The 18,193-nt window shown below is 47.7% G+C and overlaps 2 protein-coding genes across 2 annotated transcripts; one reads left to right on the plus strand and one right to left on the minus strand.

Annotated features, from left to right (window-relative positions):
- Positions 1–7,767: 7,767 nt before the first annotated feature.
- Positions 7,768–13,990, minus strand: LOC123121804 (uncharacterized). The gene is made up of 4 exons (XM_044541867.1): positions 13,001–13,990; positions 10,927–11,059; positions 8,795–10,843; positions 7,768–8,396 (listed from the first exon to the last, which is right to left on the minus strand). The coding sequence occupies exons 1-4, from the start codon at positions 13,834–13,836 to the stop codon at positions 7,989–7,991; spliced, it is 3,426 nt and encodes a 1,141-aa protein (XP_044397802.1). The 5' UTR covers positions 13,837–13,990; the 3' UTR covers positions 7,768–7,988.
- Positions 13,991–13,997: 7 nt separating this feature from the next.
- LOC123121805 (protein WHAT'S THIS FACTOR 1, chloroplastic) lies at positions 13,998–15,373 on the plus strand. The gene has a single exon (XM_044541868.1). It carries the CDS (start codon positions 13,998–14,000, stop codon positions 15,201–15,203), a length of 1,206 nt encoding a protein of 401 aa, XP_044397803.1. The 3' UTR covers positions 15,204–15,373.
- Positions 15,374–18,193: the final 2,820 nt, after the last annotated feature.

Genomic DNA, 18,193 nt, shown 5'->3' on the forward strand with positions numbered 1-18,193 from the left:
TCTTTCTCTTCTTTCGTAAGAGTGTAGCTGGCAGGACCTTCATACTGCTTCGGAGGCATGCCGTCTTTTTCGTGCAAACGTTGCAGGTCCTCCCGTGCCTCAGGTGTATCTTTTGTCTTCCCATACACGCCCAAGAAGCCTAGCAGGTTCACGCAAAGGTTCTTCGTCACGTGCATCACGTCGATTGAAGAGCGGACCTCTAGGTCTTTCCAGTAGGGTAGGTCCCAAAATATAGATTTCTTCTTCCACATGGGTGCGTGTCCCTCAGCGTCATTCGGAACAGCTAGTCCACCGGGACCCTTTCCAAAGATTACGTGTAAATCGTTGACCATAGCAAGTACGTGATCACCAGTACGCATGGCGGGCTTCTTCCGGCGATCTGCCTCGCCTTTAAAATGCTTGCCTTTCTTTCGACATTGATGGTTGGTCGGAAGAAATCGACAATGGCCCAGGTACACATTCTTCCTGCATTTGTCCAGGTATATACTTTCAGTGTCATCTAAACAGTGCGTGCATGCGTGGTATCCCTTATTTGTCTGTCCTGAAAGGTTACTGAGAGCGGGCCAATCCTTGATGGTTACAAACAGCAACGCGTGCAGGTTAAATTCCTCCTGTTTGTGCTCATCCCACGTACGTGCACCGTTTCCATTCCACAGCTATAAAAGTCTTCAACTAATGGCCTTAGGTACACATCAATGTCGTTGCCGGGTTGCTTAGGGCCTTGGATGAGAACTGGCATCATAATGAACTTCCGCTTCATGCACATCCAAGGAGGAAGGTTATACATACATAGAGTCACGGGCCAGGTGCTGTGATTGCTGCTCTGCTCCCCGAAAGGATTAATGCCATCCGCGCTTAAATTAAACCATACATTCCTTGGGTCAGCTGCAAACTCAGCCCAGTACTTTCTCTCGATTTTTCTCCACTGCGACCCGTCAGCGGGTGCTCTCAACTTCCCGTCTTTCTTATGGTCCTCACTGTGCCATCGCATCAACTTGGCATGCTCTTCGTTTCTGAACAGACGTTTCAACCGTGGTATTATAGGAGCATACCACATCACCTTCGCAGGAACCCTCTTCCCGGGGGGCTCGCCGTCGACATCACCAGGGTCATCTCGTCTGATCTTATACCTCAATGCACCGCATACCGGGCATGCGTTCAGATCCTTGTACGCACCGCGGTAGAGGATGCAGTCATTAGGGCATGCATGTATCTTCTGCACCTCCAATCCTAGAGGGCATACGACCTTGTTTGCTGCGTATGTACTGTCGGGAAATTCGTTATCCTTTGGAAGCTTCTTCTTCAATATTTTCAATAGCTTCTCAAATCCTTTGTCAGGCACAACATTCTCTGCCTTCCACTGCAGCAATTCCAGTACGGTACCGAGCTTTGTGTTGCCATCTTCGCAATTGGGGTACAACCCTTTTTTGTGATCCTCTAACATGCGATCGAACTTCAGCTTCTCCTTTTGACTTTCGCATTGCGTCCTTGCATCGACAATGACCCGGCGGAGATCATCATCATTGGGCACTGGTTCCTCTTTGAAAGATCGTGGATGTCGCCTAGAGGGGGGGTGAATAGGTGCTTTAAAATAATTACGGTTTAGGCTTGAACAAATGCGGAATAAACCTAACGGTTAATTTGACAAGCACAAAACCTAAAACAACTAGGCTCGCCTATGTGCACCAACAACTTATGCTAAGCAAGGTAAACAACTAAGTGATAGCAAGATATATGACAAGAAACAATATGGCTATCACAAAGTAAAGTGCATAAGTAAAGGGCTCGGGTAAGAGATAACCGAGGCACGCGGAGACGATGATGTATCCCGAAGTTCACACCCTTGCGGATGCTAATCTCCGTTTGGAGCGGTGTGGAGGCACAATGCTCCCCAAGAAGCCACTAGGGCCACCGTAATCTCCTCACGCCCTCGCACAATGCAAGATGCCGTGATTCCACTAAGGGACCCTTGAGGGCGGTCACCGAACCCGTACAAATGGCAACCCTTGGGGGCGGTCACCGAACCCGTACACTTTGGCAACCCTTGGGGGCGGTCACCGGTACCCGTCAAATTGCTCGGGGCGATCTCCACAACCTAATTGGAGACCCCGACGCTTGCCCGGAGCTTTACACCACAATGATTGAGCTCCGAACACCACCAACCGTCTAGGGCGCCCAAGCACCCAAGAGGAACAAGCTCAAGGGCACCAAGCACCCAAGAGTAATAAGCTTCTCAACTTCTAACTTCCACGTATCACGTGGAGAACTCAAACCGATGCACTAAATGCAATGGCAAGGGCACACGGAGTGCCCAAATCCTTCTCTCTCAAATCCCACCGAAGCAACTAATGCTAGGGAGGAAGATGAGAGGAAGAACAAAAAGGAGAACACCAAGAACTCCAAGATCTAGATCCAAGGGGTTCCCCTCACATAGAGGAGAAAGTGATTGGTGGAAATGTGGATCTAGATCTCCTCTCTCTTTTCCCTCAAAAACTAGCAAGAATCCATGGAGGGATTGAGAGTTAGCAAGCTCGAAGAAGGTCAACAATGGGGGAAGAACACGAGCTCAAAGGATAAGGTAGAATGGGGAAGAAGACCCCCTTATATAGTGGGGGGAACAATCCAACCGTTACCCCCAAAACAGCCCCGCAGAGGGCGGTACTACCGCTCCCCCGGGCGGTACTACCGTGGAGTCTGGAGGGCAGGAGAGTGACAGACCCGAGCGGTACTGCCGCGGTGGTTGGGCGGTACTACCGCTCGTGAGCGGTACTGCCGCCCTACTGCCGCTGCGAAGTACCGCACTATCCGACACGAAAAATGACCCCTCGAGTCGACGCGGTAGGGGCCTGGTACCGTAGCGGTACTACTGCTGAGGACCCACCAGCGGTACTACCGCTGCGGAGCGGTACTGCCGCTTGTGACCCCTAAGCGGTACTACCGCTGGGTACCGCGGTACTACCGCTGGGACCATCCTAAAGCCACTTCCACGAAAACAAGAATACTCCACGGGAAACCAAAACTGCCATAACTTCTGCATATGAGCTCCGAATTGAGCAAACTCAAGCTTGTTGGAAACAAGACGACGAGTAGCATAAAAACAGCGAAACCTCCAACCGAGAAGAACCGGCATAACCTTCCAACATCGAAAACATCATAGAAGATGCGAGTGAACTCCGTTTTTGATGAACTCGAGCTTGTCATCAAGATGACCATAAGCTCCAAAACTCACAAAGAGAAGAACCAAACAAGAACCAATAAAGATGATGCAAGGATGCAATGGTTTGAGCTCTCTATGAACGATACGATCAAGCTACTCATCGAGATCCCCCTTGATAGTACGGCAATCGATCCTATAACCCGGTCTCCCAACTACCATCATGAGACCAGTAAAATAGAAAACCTATCAAGAGCAAATCTTTGCCTTGCACATGGTCCACTTGAGCTAGATGATGACGATCTTGACTCCCTAAAGATGGACCACCTTTCTTGATTGCGTTGGCTCGATGAAGACTAGTTGATTGCTCCCCCATACTCCACTATGGGTGAGCCACCCTTCCGCACATCTTCACAAGTCCATTGTCACCACAATGGCTTCAAGCATTTGATCTCTTCGTGATGCTTTACTTGAACTTGCCCGCTTCACTTGAACTTGCACACCGCAACCTAACCCCACAAAGAACTCTCACAAAGACCATGGGTTAGTACACAAAGCGTAATTGACAATGCTTACCATACCATGGGATCGCTTGATCCCTCGGTACATCTTGTGCGCTTTGTGTGTTGATCAACTTGATTCACTCTTGACTTAGTCTTGATCAACCTTGACTCTTTCCAACTCTCTTCATTTGGATGATGTCTTGAAGGTAAACATGAATGATCACACAATCTTCTTCTTCAAGACATGCTTGCAAGCTCAACTCTCACATGACCAATCTTTGGATAATTCCTTAATAACACCTTGGTCACCACATAAACTCCTTGAAACCAACACATGGACTTCAAGAAATGCCTATGGACAAATCCTTCAAATATAACTCAAGGCAACCATTAGTCCATAGAGATTGTCATCAATTACCAAAACCAAACATGGGGGCACCGCATGTTCTTTCACTCTTGATCTTCAGCAGCTTCCCCCGTTGCAGCATCATTGGGCACATCGTCTGGTTCCTCTTGGTCTTCAGCAGCTTCCCCCGTTGCAGCATCACCGTATTCAGGGGGCACATAGTTGTCATCGTCCTCTTCTTCTTCGCCGTCTTCCATCATAACCCCTATTTCTCCGTGCCTCGTCCAAACATTATAGTGTGACATGAAACCCTTGTAAAGCAGGTGGGTGTGAAGGATTTTCCGGTCAGAGTAAGACTTCGTATTCCCACATTTAGGGCATGGACAACACATAAAACCATTCTGCTTGTTTGCCTCAGCCACTTCGAGAAAATCATGCACGCCCTTAATGTACTCGGAGGTGTGTCTGCCACCGTACATCCATTGCCGGTTCATCTGCGTGCATTATATATAATTAAGTGTGTCAAAAACCATTACAGAACATCATGAATAGATAATTAAGTGACAAAATTAATAGAAGTTCATCATCACATTAAAACCGAAGTACATACATAGTTCTCATCTAACAACATATAGCTCTCCAGAGCATCTAATTAATTAAACCATACGTTGAAACTATGTAAAACATTTCAATGCGAAAACAAATGCGATCATAATCGCAACCAAGGTAACAATTGATCCAACGGCATAATGATACCAAGCCTCGGTATGAATGACATATTTTCTAATCTTTCTAATCTTCAAGCGCATTGCATCCATCTTGATCTTGTGATCATCGACGACATCCGCAACATGCAACTCCAATATCATCTTCTCCTCCTCAATTTTTTTATTTTTTCCTTCAAGAAATTGTTTTCTTCTTCAACTAAATTTAACCTCTCGACAATAGGGTCGGTTGGAATTTCCGGTTCACATACCTCCTAGATAAATAAAATCTATGTCACGTTGGTCGGCATAATTTTCATAAACAATAAATGAACCAATAGTTATAAAGATAATATATACCACATCCGAATCATAGACAGGACGAGGGCCGACGGGGGCGGATACCAAAACCATCGCACTATATAATAACAAGCAATAAAATAGTAAGAAAATTAGACAAGTATCTATCTAAAGTAAGAATTTTTTTTCTTCCAGAAAGAAGATAAGAACAAGAGGCTCACCACGGTGGTGCCGGCGACGAGATCGGCGCGGGCGATCGACGACGGTGAAGACGGGAATGGGACGTGACGGGCCGCTAAACCTAGACAAATCTCGAGGAAAATGGAGCTTTGAGGTCGAGCTTCGAGAGGAGAAAGCTTAACTAGTGTGGCTCGGGCATTTCATCGAACACCTCATGTGCATAGGAGGTGAGCTAGAGCACCACAAAGCCCTCCCCTCGCCGGCCAGAGAAAAACAGAGCACGGGCGAGGGGTATATATAGGCACCTCATTGGTCCCGGTTGGTGGCATGAACCGGGACTAAAAGGAAGCCTATGGTCCCGGTTCAAGCCACCAACCGGGACCGATGGTGGTGGGACAGGAGCGAGGCCCATTGGTCCCGGTTCGTCCCACCAACCGGGACCAAAGGGACCAGACGAACCGGGACCAATGCCCCCACGAGGCCCGGCAGGCCCCTGGCCTCACGAACCGGGACCAGTGCCCCCATTGGTCCCGGTTCTGGACTGAACCGGGACTAATGGGCTGACCCAGCCTGAACCAAAGCCCTCTTTTCTACTAGTGATAGCAAGCGAGCATGGATGAGTAGTCACAACAAAGCTCAAGCAACTCCTAAGCAAGCTAGGATGGTTTAGCTATTCGGTGACAATGACAGGTCATGCAAAGGAATGGGTTCAACTACTGCAACAAGTAACAGTTGAATCGTTGTTGTCCTAATGCAATAAAAGAGAGCAGGAGCAAGAGAGTAGGATTGTATCAGAGTGATCAAGGGGGTTTGCTTGCCTGGCACTTCAGAAGATAGTATAGCTCTTCATCGGTGTCAACGATCACAACGTTGGAAACGTCGGCTACCGAGAAGGAACAACACCAACTAGCAAAGAAGGAACACAATCAATGCAATGCACATTCATATGAATGACATGTCATGTTAAGGTACTGAATTCACCTAATGCAATATTTAGCCAAGTTAATTGAAGTGGAATTCAAACAAGATCAAATTCCAACTCCAAATGTTATTTCACAAATTGCCCTAATCATCCTTTGTCCTATTCAGTGAGGTTAACTTGTTCAAACATGCATGATCATAGCATAAATAGATTCTTCATATTTTTCCGATCACTTTTCATATATAATTTATTTCATTAGGAGTTACAATTGAATTTCCATGATTTTTAGAAGTTTTGACTCGGCACAGTCAACACTGACGTCAGCAGTCAACCATAGTCAAACCTGAGGTGTGGGACCCATCTGTCATTGACATAGTGGCTAACCAGGGTTAGTTATCCTAAACTAACTATTATTTTAGCCGGCTAACCAACAGAGGGGCCCACCTGTCATTGACACGGAGGGGTGGTTAGGCACTAACTAGACCCGGGTTAACCGGCGTTTAGTCGCCGGTGGCAACCAGGGACGGCGGAGGGCATCGGAAGCGCTCCTCCGACGACCATTTGAGCGGCGAGCGGCTCTGCTGAAACAGCGCACTATGGCACGTCGAGTGGTGGCGGTGGGAGGTGCTGGGGTGGCCGGGAACGACGTCGATGAAGAGATACAGCGGCGGCCGAAGTATGGGCGTGACGCAGTAGTCGATGCAGTGCACGGGGAGACCAGCCGAGGGGTCCTATATATATCCATTGAATATTTAAGTATATTATATACCAATTGACTTAGTGAAATTTCCAAATAATTGTTAAGAAGAAATATCATTTGAGGATATCATATTTACCTGATCTTGACTAAGTCTGCTCATTAGCCACCTTCAATGGAACAAACCAAAGAGGCCAGGCTACCAAAATTGGTTGCATGGACATAAGATCATCGACACTCCCACTTGTGCCAGCCACAGGGAGTGAGTCACAATCAGGATCGCCACCATTGTACTGAGTTTCTGGGTCGCTATCATATCTTTCCAGAGCCTCAAGCATGGAACCCTTGGTATCCAAATCAAGTTCATTTGGTTCATTGCAATTGGTGGAGCCACTTACAAAAGAACTGCTCATACGATATCAGGCAAGGTTAGACACCCACCCACCCATCTCCCACCACTCTAGTCTAACTTCTCACGAAACTATCTAAAACGCCAGCTCCAGCAAGTTTCATTCCTGCCATTCTGCAAATATCAATTCCAGCATTCTATCGATCGTGCACTGCAGTCTAATAATGGCAAATGCTTTCGCATTCCCTTGTTTCCAAAGCTGCCACCTAGTAAGAATGACAAATGAGTCGAATCCTTTGCCATCCTCGCCCCGACAGTTCTTCCTGGCAACCAGCCACCTCTCATCAGAGGAATCAGTTACGTCTCGGCATGGTACATTTGATCCTTAACTCAGAAAAGGCGCCTAATAAGAATATGGTCCACCGAATCCTTCCCTTGATGGCAAACAAAGCAGGGAGAAACCTCGTCCTGCAGCCCGTGCACTTAAAAGTGACCAGCACTTCCATATGCACGGAGCAGCTGGGAAACTGACCCAACCCTGGCAAAGCAGGCGATACACCGAGCTTGCCGAATGGAGGACCAAGGCCAATGAAGAGAATCATGCACCTCTCAGGCTCAATCTGAACATCAGCATTTAAAAATGTCACAAATTTCGCTTGCTACATAGCCAAATCAGTCAACGACCGAAAACAGTGTCATGTAAACATACGTAACCACCGCACACACACTAGAATTCGCTACCTCAGATTCCAGTCTACCCTACATGATCCCCACGAGAAGAAAAAAAAAAAGATCGGACTACATATGATGAAAACAGCAGCAGAGATCGAATGCTAAAGCAATGAACCATTGTTGAGTGTACCAAGATGACCAGATGTCTTGTCCTTGCACGCGGGGCAAATGAAGCCAACAGAATCGTTCTGCTGCTCGGCGGTGCCAAAATGCTGGAACCTTGTGTTGCACCACACACATACGGATTGGAGCACGCCAACCATCTTGGACAGGTCCCAACCTAACTGGACCGGAGGGCAGCTCCCGAACTGCGGTGCATAACCCAGCATCAACGTTGGCTCGTACCCTAGCATCAGTGTTGGCTCGGGCACGGGCACAGGCACAGGCATGGGATTGTGTCTGCCCATGTTCCCGAACTGCGGAGCTCCAGCTGAGGCCATCCGAAGGTGCTCCTCAAAACTAGGATATATTTGCTGCTTCTGTGCACCAAATCCAAGTTGCAAATCGCACTGTACAAAATATATTACCAGAGTCAACACGCAGATGGGTAAAAGTATAGAACACATAATGGATAACGGTGTGTACTGCTGCTATATTTAATAGAGAATGTTCAGCTATTGCAGTAGTTACCCCCAACATGCTACATTGTGTGACACTGTGACCTCGCATTTACATGTTTTCAGTTAATAGTCAAACAACCGTATTTATTTCTTCCTTCGATAGTTGCACATTTATTGACTGCTGATTGAAGTTCAAATGAAACATCATTTGTCTATTGCATGACATGTGTGGAAAGAATAAATACCCATTGAAGATTTAAATAAGCGTTATATACCAATTGACTTGGTGAAATTTCCAAAGAATTGTTGAGCAAAACCAGCATGTGAAGATACCCAGTCAAATTTACCTGATCTTGAATAAGTCTGCTCATTGGACCACCTTCAACGGAACGAACCAAAGAGGTCAAGCTACCAAAATTGGTGTGCATGGACATAAAATCATCGACACTTGTCCCACTTGTGCCTGCCGCAGGGAGTGAGTCAATGGCAGGATCGCCACCATTGTACTGTGTTTCCAGGTCGCTGTCAGATCTTTCCAGAGCCTCGAGCATGGAACCCTTGATATCAAAATCAAGTTCATTTGGTTCATTGCGACTGGTGGAGCCACTTACAAAAGAACTCCTCATACCGTGGAAATCAATTCCATCAGTTCCAGTACCACCAGTCAGCGTATTTAGATCAGATATTGAGTAGCAGCTTGAGTAATCAGTCTTCATATTCATAGCATTATTCAGCTGAGCAAAGCTAGTTTCTGCCATAGCACCAGTGAAGATGTCATTGTTGTAAGCTTCAGCATCAAAACCTGGTTCATTACTTGACATGTTCCGTGAGTTCACAAACTGTTCCTTGGCATTATCATCACGTCGGTTGTCGTTGTTCTTAATTTCAGAATTCATTGAGCAATTAGTGAAATAATCCACACTAATTTGAGGAGGAGAGACAGGATTCATGTTCAAATTGGATTGATACACCATGTCATTGCTCTGATTGACGAAAATTTCAGTCTTAGAAACATTGTTCTGATTGACAAAACTTTCGTCCTGACAAACATTGTCATCATTAGAGCTAGCACCAAAACATTGGGCGAGAATAGACGATCGATTGCCATCATGAAGGGCATTAGACGTTTCACAGTTTGCACCAGAAACAGGAGAAGATATTGTATCTAAGCATGAATTGAGGTTGACCTCCTTTATTCTGACATCAATGTTCATCCCATCATCAATGTTGATTGCATCATTTTTCAAGGTCACTCCACGATCAGTTTGATCCACAACAGGTTTATCATATTCAGAGCTAGTAGAATTCAGCACATCGCCGAACTTGCAAGCTATCTTGCTGTTATCTACCTCCATGCTGTTGGAACTAAGATCAGGCTCATCCAAGTTGGCAGACAGTGGATTGTTTTCCACCTGGTCGTTAAAACCAGTTTCTCCAGGAAAACCTCTAAATTTGTGATCCAGCATATCACAGTGCTCAGGAACTTGTTTTGGCAGTGTTATATCAGCACAGTCCATTGGATCATCTGCGCAACTTTTTTCACCTGGAGCATCTGTAGTACATGGAACATCCTGAGGTATCTTAGAGATTTCATGAGACCTGTCAAAACTTCCTGAGCAATCTGCGATGGAAAATTCCAAATCTTTTGAGCTGTCATGCTCATGAACTTCTGGTTCAGGAGACTTGCAAGTACTAAGGTTGCTTGCAACATCAAAGGCAAGAGGCTCTTCAGCTATATGACATGCTCCATCATGGATTTCATGGTCACCAGAATTATCAACATGTTCCTTTTGATGTCCAGCGAAAGGCTCTGTAGCAGAAAGTGCTTTTTCCTGTTGAGGTAAACCAGTAGTCTCCTGAGGAAGGTCCTTCTGATGCACAGAGACAGGCTCTCCAGCAGAAGGCTCTTCTGCCTGTTCAGGTAAGCCAGTTATCTCTTGCAACCCACATGGTGCTGCAGCCAAGGATAGTTGAGCACCTACATCTCCTGAAGAAGCTCCGCCAAACAGTTCTGCTGGACTCTGACCTTGACTTTTAACATCAGCTACACCATGGCCAAAATAGCCAGGTTTATCTTCAGAGGTCCTCTGACTTTCCTGAGTCTCAAGCTTTCCATCTTTACCGACTCCCAGGCCAACAGATTTATCAACCTTACGCCTTTTAGCTTTCCTTTGATGAAAGGACAACTGATGCTGCACATAGGCACCCTGGTCCTCAAAAGTCAAATTGCATTTTTTGCACTCTTTCCTGACTGCTTCTATCGGAGCTTCATCTTTATAAGGTTTTTGTCTCTGTCCCTGAGAATCACCATTGTGAATGGGCAATGTAACAGAAGTGGCTGACACTGCACTTTGCATGTCCCCAGTTGAATCATTTTGCTGGTGAAGACCTGCAGTCTAATTAAACATTTCATGAAGTTAAGCAGTGGAAATTAAAGTGCAGACTGCAAAGATAAGGTGCATACTAAGAAAAAACTCACATTCACAGCACTCATGTCACGAACTTCCACATCGTTGTTCTGAACAGTGGTTGGCTTTGCCTCCACATATCCAAGAAGTGACATGAAATAGGAAGAAACTTCTCTGCAAGTAGCAAATTGATGTCCCCTGGGGCTGGAAAGTATGGTATGCACAATTAGCTAAAGCAAACGTGATAATGGGAAATCAACATGAAAAACACAATTTGCTACTCCCTCCGTCCCAAAAAGTTGTACTGAAGTTGAGACACTTATTTTGGGGCGGAGGGAGTACTTGATTAGATGAAACAAACATCACAAACCACGTAGCAAGCCCAACGGAGAATATAAACACTGCACAGACAGGCTACAGTGCTACACTGTTCTAATAAAGAGGTACCATCTTGATTAGGATCTTCATTTAACAAGTATAAATTTAGCATGGATCTTCTTCTCCAAAACCATAACTTATGCAAAGCACAATGAGAGTGGTAATAAATCTTCGAAAAGAGAGAAAAATCACTGAGTTGGTGATATACAAAAAAAAGAATTATACATATATTGGTGCATGTCTAATAAAAATACCCACGGAGAGGGTGTGTAAAAAAAGATATGCCATACCACCATTCAAGAAAAAGTGGAATCGCTTAAGATGATTGGAATAATCATAAATTACTTCTGAGTATCAAGATGGTATGTGCATAATATGGGCACTCACCCTTGATCAGCAAGCCATGTTGCCGTCAAGGTTTGAGGGATTAGAGAATTTGTTTATTCTTTTTGCTCCAAAGGCGGCAATGATTAGCCTTATGTACAAGACACTGTAAGAACTACGAAGATTGGAAGCAAATTAGTTCGAACATGAAGAGGCTTGAATCTAATTACCTCAAATAATTCTTCCTTAGGCTAAGTCTGGTTTTGGGGTTAAGACATGGGTTACTGGGTCAGGGCTCCCCCCACCCCCACCACCACCACACACACACCCAAACACTCTTGGATTAGGGAGGGTTATGTTAACCTGGCTAGAGTCTTTTTAGCAGTCTTAACACAGGACTAAATATCCCCCTACAATTAACTCTTCGAGGTTCTATTTTCAGCTACTAACCCAGTTGATCTGGCTAATCTTGCCAGAAAGAAATTTGAGGAGCTGTTGAGCCTGTGCACGCAAGCATGACTGGAAAAGGATTTGTGGGTTGCAAGGTTCATATACCCAGAACACAGTAATGTCAAACAAAAATAAAGTAGGTATGAGGGGTCTTTGGTTTTACATTAAATGAAAAAATCAAGCAAATAAAGAAAAGTAGTGCCTGAACCCTAGAACTAAAACAAATATAAAAAATATTGTTCCATTACTTTAGAAAATGAAAATCCTAAAATCCTTATCAGGACAATTTATACTTCGGAAGTATCATGAATATGCCAGACATGGAAATTGGCAGAGGCATCAGGCAGCCAGCCAAACATGTGGTTAGGCATTCTCTTTCAGTTAACACTCGCTACCAGACGACAAAGCATACCTGGATTGAGCATTATATACACAAAAAAGGAGACAGAAAGAATGAAACCAAAACCAAATAGGACCAACAAACTGATGGTTAGATTACAAATTTGTACTAGGTATGCATGCAACACAATCAGAGGTGCTTACAAGGAAACAAACAGGAGCACTATGTATGCAAGTATTACCAAAAGACAATAAAAAATTAGATGCCAGACATCTCGAAATAACACCTTGCAAATGCTACTCCAACTAGAATAAAAATAAAATGGACTTATATAGCCAGAAACCCCATTGTCCTGATGCTTATGTTTCTAATATGTATTCTAATGCAGTTATGCTTCATCTGGTTACTGAAATCAGTATCATTGACTTCTTAGAAGACTTATTTTCATACTACAAAACCCATTTCTCTACAATATAAATATGAGAAGGAATCATGATCCTTGTGAGAAGCACTGCATAAATTCACAGGGCATCACATTTGGATCATAAAACCTCAATCATTTGCGCCTAGAAGGTTACAACACCTACCAAGTGTCAACCATCATCCACGATCACTAGAATCAGAAACAAGTATACACATCGAGCAGAACAAACCTAACATAGCGGCGGCAATTGATCCAGGCAGCACGCTCCTTCCGTTTAATCCCAAGGATTAGCTTCCACCCACGGGGCAGGTGGTCACCGAATATGGCTGCTTCCACAAACTTCCTCCGGCGCCTCCGACTCCCCCACTGGCCCTCCAACTCATTCATGAAACCCAGCAGCTCGGATTCCAGAGCAAGTCCTGCAGTCCGATTCCGTATCTCCTCCCCATACGGATCCACTAACTCCGCGAGTCTAGCCAAATCAACAGCCACCCCCTTCGGGTTCGTCAAATCCCGGTCTGGGTCCGGGAGCTGCTGGATCGGCACGGAGGCCACGGGGGGTGCGGGCACCGGTATGGTGGGTGCGGGTATGGGTATCGGGGGTAGCTGTTGGAGTGGAATCGGCGGTGGTGGTGGCAGATAGGAGGGGTCGTCGCGCGCAAAGAGCTGCTGGAGGTGGAACACAATGAGGCGGTTCTCGGAATCCTCCTCGGGGGGGACGGCGACGGCGGAGGAGGAAGCGGTGCTAGGGGTGAGATTGTGGGAGAGATTGGTGGCGGCGCGGCGGCGGGAGAAGGTCTGCTTGCGGGAGCCGGCACTCTCGTTGAAGACGGCGCGATCGATCTTAGGGGGCGGGAGGAGGTCGGCGTCGCGGCGCCCGCGGCGGGGGTCGACGGCGTAGGGCGATGCGGCCGCGAGCGCCACGAGCTCCGACTGGGACAGCGCGCCAAGGTCCACCACGGGCACCACCTCCGTGCCCATGGCGGACGGCGGCGGCGGCTGCGGTTGCTGCGGAAGGGCAATTTGGGGTTTCGGTTTCGTTCCAGAGGAAACGGAAAAGGGCATGGGGCTATGCGGAGGATAGAGAAAGAGGAGAGGTGGGGTGGGGTGGGGTGGGCTCCAGATCGAACGGCTGCCCTTGCATCAAGGTTCGTGCGCTCCACTGATCAAACTGAAACACTGAGCCCCCAACTCCACCGCGAGGCCGCCGCCGCCCGAGCCTAGCGATGGCGCGCCGCCTCTTCTCCGCCGCGGGAGCTCTCGTCCCGCCGGTCCCAGCCCCTGCGCCGGCGCCCGTGCCCGCGTCTTCTTCCGCGGCCGCGGAAGCCGCGGCGTCGCTCCTGCCGCTGCTCCCGTGCAAGCGGCGCAAGAAGCTCCTGAAGAAGCTCAACAGCCCGCGCATCGCGCCCATCGAGCCCGAGGCCGACCGCCGGGTGCCGGCCCTCGACGCCGTCCTCGACCGCGACGCCGCCTTCCGCTTCCTCTCCCGCGCGCGCTCATTCATGGCCTCCCTCCCGCCCCCGCACCGTATCCCCCTCGCCGAGGCCGGCAAGCTGTACCGCGAGCTCGGCTTCCCCCGCGGCCGCAGCGTCTCGCGCGCCGCCGCCCGGCACCCCTTGCTCTTCACCCGCACCACTGTGGGCTCCGTCCCGCACCTCGCGTTCACGCCGCTCATGTGCTCGCTCCTCGAGGAGGAGCGCCGCGTCCACGAGGAGCTCCTCCCCGCGCGGGTGCTGGCCGTCCGGAAGCTCCTCATGCTCACCGCCCACCGCCGCCTGCCCCTCGCGAAGCTCCACCACTGCCGCGCGGTGCTCGGCCTCCCGGACGACTTCCGGGACCGCGTCCGCGATTTCCCCGACGACTTCCGCGTCGCCGTGGACCCGGACGGGCTCCACGTCCTCGAGCTGGCGCGCTGGGACCCCGCGCTCGCCGTCAGCGCCCTGGAGCACGACTTCATGGTGGACGAGCGCCGCGTCCGGCGCACGTTCCGCTTCTCCGTCCCGCACCGCCGGTCGATGCCGCTGGACGGGGAGGAGGCGGAGCGCCTGGACGCGGCGACCACGTTCCCGCTGGTCTCGCCGTACACCAACGGCGCGCTGCTCCGGCCGTGGACGCCGGAGGCGGAGAAGTACCGCGTCGGGGTGGTGCACGAGTTCCTGAGCCTGACGCTGGAGAAGCGCGCGCTGATACACCACGTGTTCGAGTTCAAGGAGGAGCTGGGGCTGACGCGGCACATGTACCAGTCGCTGCGGAAGCAGACCCGCGCCTTCTACCTCGCCGGCACGGAGATGAACTGGGCCGTGTTCCTCCGGGACGCGTACGACGACGACGGCGTGCTCAGGGACAAGGACCCCCTCGTGCTCTTCAACGAGAAGCTGCAGGGCTACGCGTGCATGACCGAGATGGATCCCAGGCGCAGCATTGCTGAATGAATGCTGATGGGTGATCGATGCCGAAACTAAATTGCTTCATTTGACCTTTGTCATGTTGTTTTTGTTCAGGCTCAGCTAGTCCATACTTGTATTGGTTGTAATTGGACGCCTTGTCTGTTGTACGAGTCATATGCTAGATCTTGAAAATGCAGGTTTGGGGCTGCTCAAAATATGTTCATGTTAGAAACTTTTCCCTGAAACCAATACCCTCTCAGGCGATTAGGGCTCGCTCGTTGATCTTCAGCAGGGCGCATCAGATTTTGTTGCAGCAGAAAGGTGAACGCCGGCGTCCACTCGCTCAGCTCGGTTCGGCGTCAGATGGGAGAGGCCATGGGAAAACTTGATATCACGGAGGAAGAAGCGACTCCTCTGGTGATTGATGATTCTGTTGAGTGTTCAAAACCGAAGTGGCTACTAACAGGAACGATTCTTTATCGCAATTTGTTTCATATTCAGACAATATCTAGCGCCCTTCGTTAGCATGGGGAAATTCTTGTGGTCTGGTGTTTCGTCCTCTTGGGGAGAACATGTTATAGGCTGAATTTGAATCTCAGCGCGATCAAGATCATGTCTCGGAAGGCTCATCGTGGCATGTCGGTAAACATGCAGTGATTTTGAAGGAGTTGAGGAATGTACGCGGCCATCGGTACTCGCTTTTGATAGGCTGCGGGTATGGAGCAAAGTTGTTAATCTTCCATATAATTTGAGGAATGATACATGGGCTTGGTGTAGATCGACAAGCATGCAACTCTGGTGCAGATTGACCCGTGGGAGGTTTTCTAAGGGTTCATGTCACCACTGACGTAAAGAAACTCTTGAGAAGGTGGGTTTGTGATTGATTCGGCAAGAAGGAACCACAAGTGATTGGTAGGATATCATATATGAACAAATACCTCACTTTTGCTTCTCATCTGGTCGCCTAGGCCACTCAGATCTTCTCTGATCGACTCCGGCATGAAGGATGAGGAAGGCAACTGGTCGTTTGAACATGGACCGCAATATCTGGGGAACGTTCCCTGGGAGCATTTTTTCCAACGAACGCCAAACCTGCCATGCCAAATCAACTAGGTTGCCCTGGTAATTTTGTAAGAATTGTCATGTTCGGAGGCGAAAATTGTCATGTAGCGTGTTTAGAAAGTAGGAAAGTTGCTACGTTTCACAGAAAAATTGTCGCTCATTCGATCGTGATCAGACGACTTTGGGGTTGTTCCCTGAAAATGGCCTCCCAAGAACGTTCCCGAATTATATTTTCCCTTAAACATAACCTGAGGGCAATCGATGAAAGGTGCAAGTCGGGTTTTGGTGAGAACTCTTCAAAGGATTAGCATGACTCTCAATATAGCATGAAAGAAGCCAATTCTTCGAACTCACAAACTAGCAAAAATTGTGAAGTTACATCCCCTCTGAAACCGGCGTATCAAAATAAACGTAAAGGGGGCTGCAACAAAAACAAGTTTATCGCAAGGTAGAGATGCCACTTCTAACTTAGCAGACTCATCAAGACAGTGGTACGGATTTGATGGAGCTCAATGGTGAGTCGGCTACTGAGAAGGATGGTGATGAAGGCGATGAACTAGAGGGTGAGAGGGATTATGAGAAAAGATGCCACTCCACCTAGTTCTGATAATTCTATAGTGGCAGCCCTTGCCCATCCCAATGAGTTGCATCAATTGGAACTGACAGGGGCTTGGGAACCCCGAGATAGTTCGAGAGATTCTCGAGATTATGAAGCAAGGAGGTCCCTCCTATTGTTCATTATGGAAACAAAAATTGGGGGTAAAAGAGTTGAACATTTGCAGACGGCTCTAGGTTTTGTTGGTAGTTTTGCCGCCGATAGAGATGGACTTAGTGGTGGTGGTGGTCTGTTCTGGTCTAATCAAGTGGATGTTGAACTTTAGATTTTGGCTCGGCTCATATATTGATGTTACTATTAGAAGTAAAAATAATCGCAACTGTGGCGCTTCACCGGTTTTTATGGCAAACTGAGAGCTGAGAATAGGTACCACAATTGGTGATTCTTGTGTACTTTCCATGCTATTAGGCATAGTGTTTGGTTTTGCATTGGCAATTTTAATGAGATGCTCCATGCAAAAGAACACTTGAGTGTTAATGCCCATCCAGAGTGGTAGATGTATGCCTTTCGCGATGTGGTGGCTCAAACTCCTTCCGGGATTTGGGTTGGACAGGTGTTCCCTTTACTTGGGATAATAGACAACAAGGCAATGCCAATGTTAAGGCTATATTGGATCAAGGTCTTGTGTATGATTCCTTTCTAGGCCTTATTTATTATACAAGTGTCAAGAACACTAGTTTAGCGGAATCATATTATTGTTTTGTACTAGCAGAACTCAAAGCTGCATCACTGAATGATTAGCCAAAGGCACCCCGTACGTTGTGGTACGAGAATGTGTGAAAGTCCCACGCTAACTATGATTCTTTTGTCAAGGATCTATAGCAAGTGGGGGCTGATCAGAGGGGTTTAAGTGGTGTCACTGAAGCCTTATCGTCCATCCAAGAACATTTAGGCTCTTGGTGCATCAAAGAATTTGGTGGTTTATCGATAAAAAGTTTGTAGGTTGCAGCAAAGGCTTGAATGCTTAAGAACTGCCTTGGTTTGCGTGGTCCATCGGCAGAGGAAATGGTAGTGACAACGCGATTGAAAGAAGATTTACGTTAAGAGTTAAGAGGAAGCATGGCTTAAACAACATTCCTATGTGCAATCGTTGCGTAAGGGAGTCGTAATACTAGTTATTTTCAAGCCCAAGAAGCTGGTGATGGTTCTGTCTGTGTTGATCCAGATGATGTTAGGGAAGATATTCTCAATTTCCACAAGTCATTGTATCATCCGTGAGGTTTTAATGAGATGCATGAATTGTTAGATGTTTTCACTCCTCGGGTCTCGAAACCTATGAATGAACTTCTTGAAAAAAATTGCAAGCTGAGGAGCTGAAGAAAACATTGTTTGACATAGCACCGTCATATGCTTCGGG

The sequence above is a fragment of the Triticum aestivum genome, chromosome 5D, assembly GCF_018294505.1.
Source record: "Triticum aestivum cultivar Chinese Spring chromosome 5D, IWGSC CS RefSeq v2.1, whole genome shotgun sequence".
NCBI classification, from domain to species: Eukaryota; Viridiplantae; Streptophyta; class Magnoliopsida; order Poales; family Poaceae; genus Triticum; species Triticum aestivum.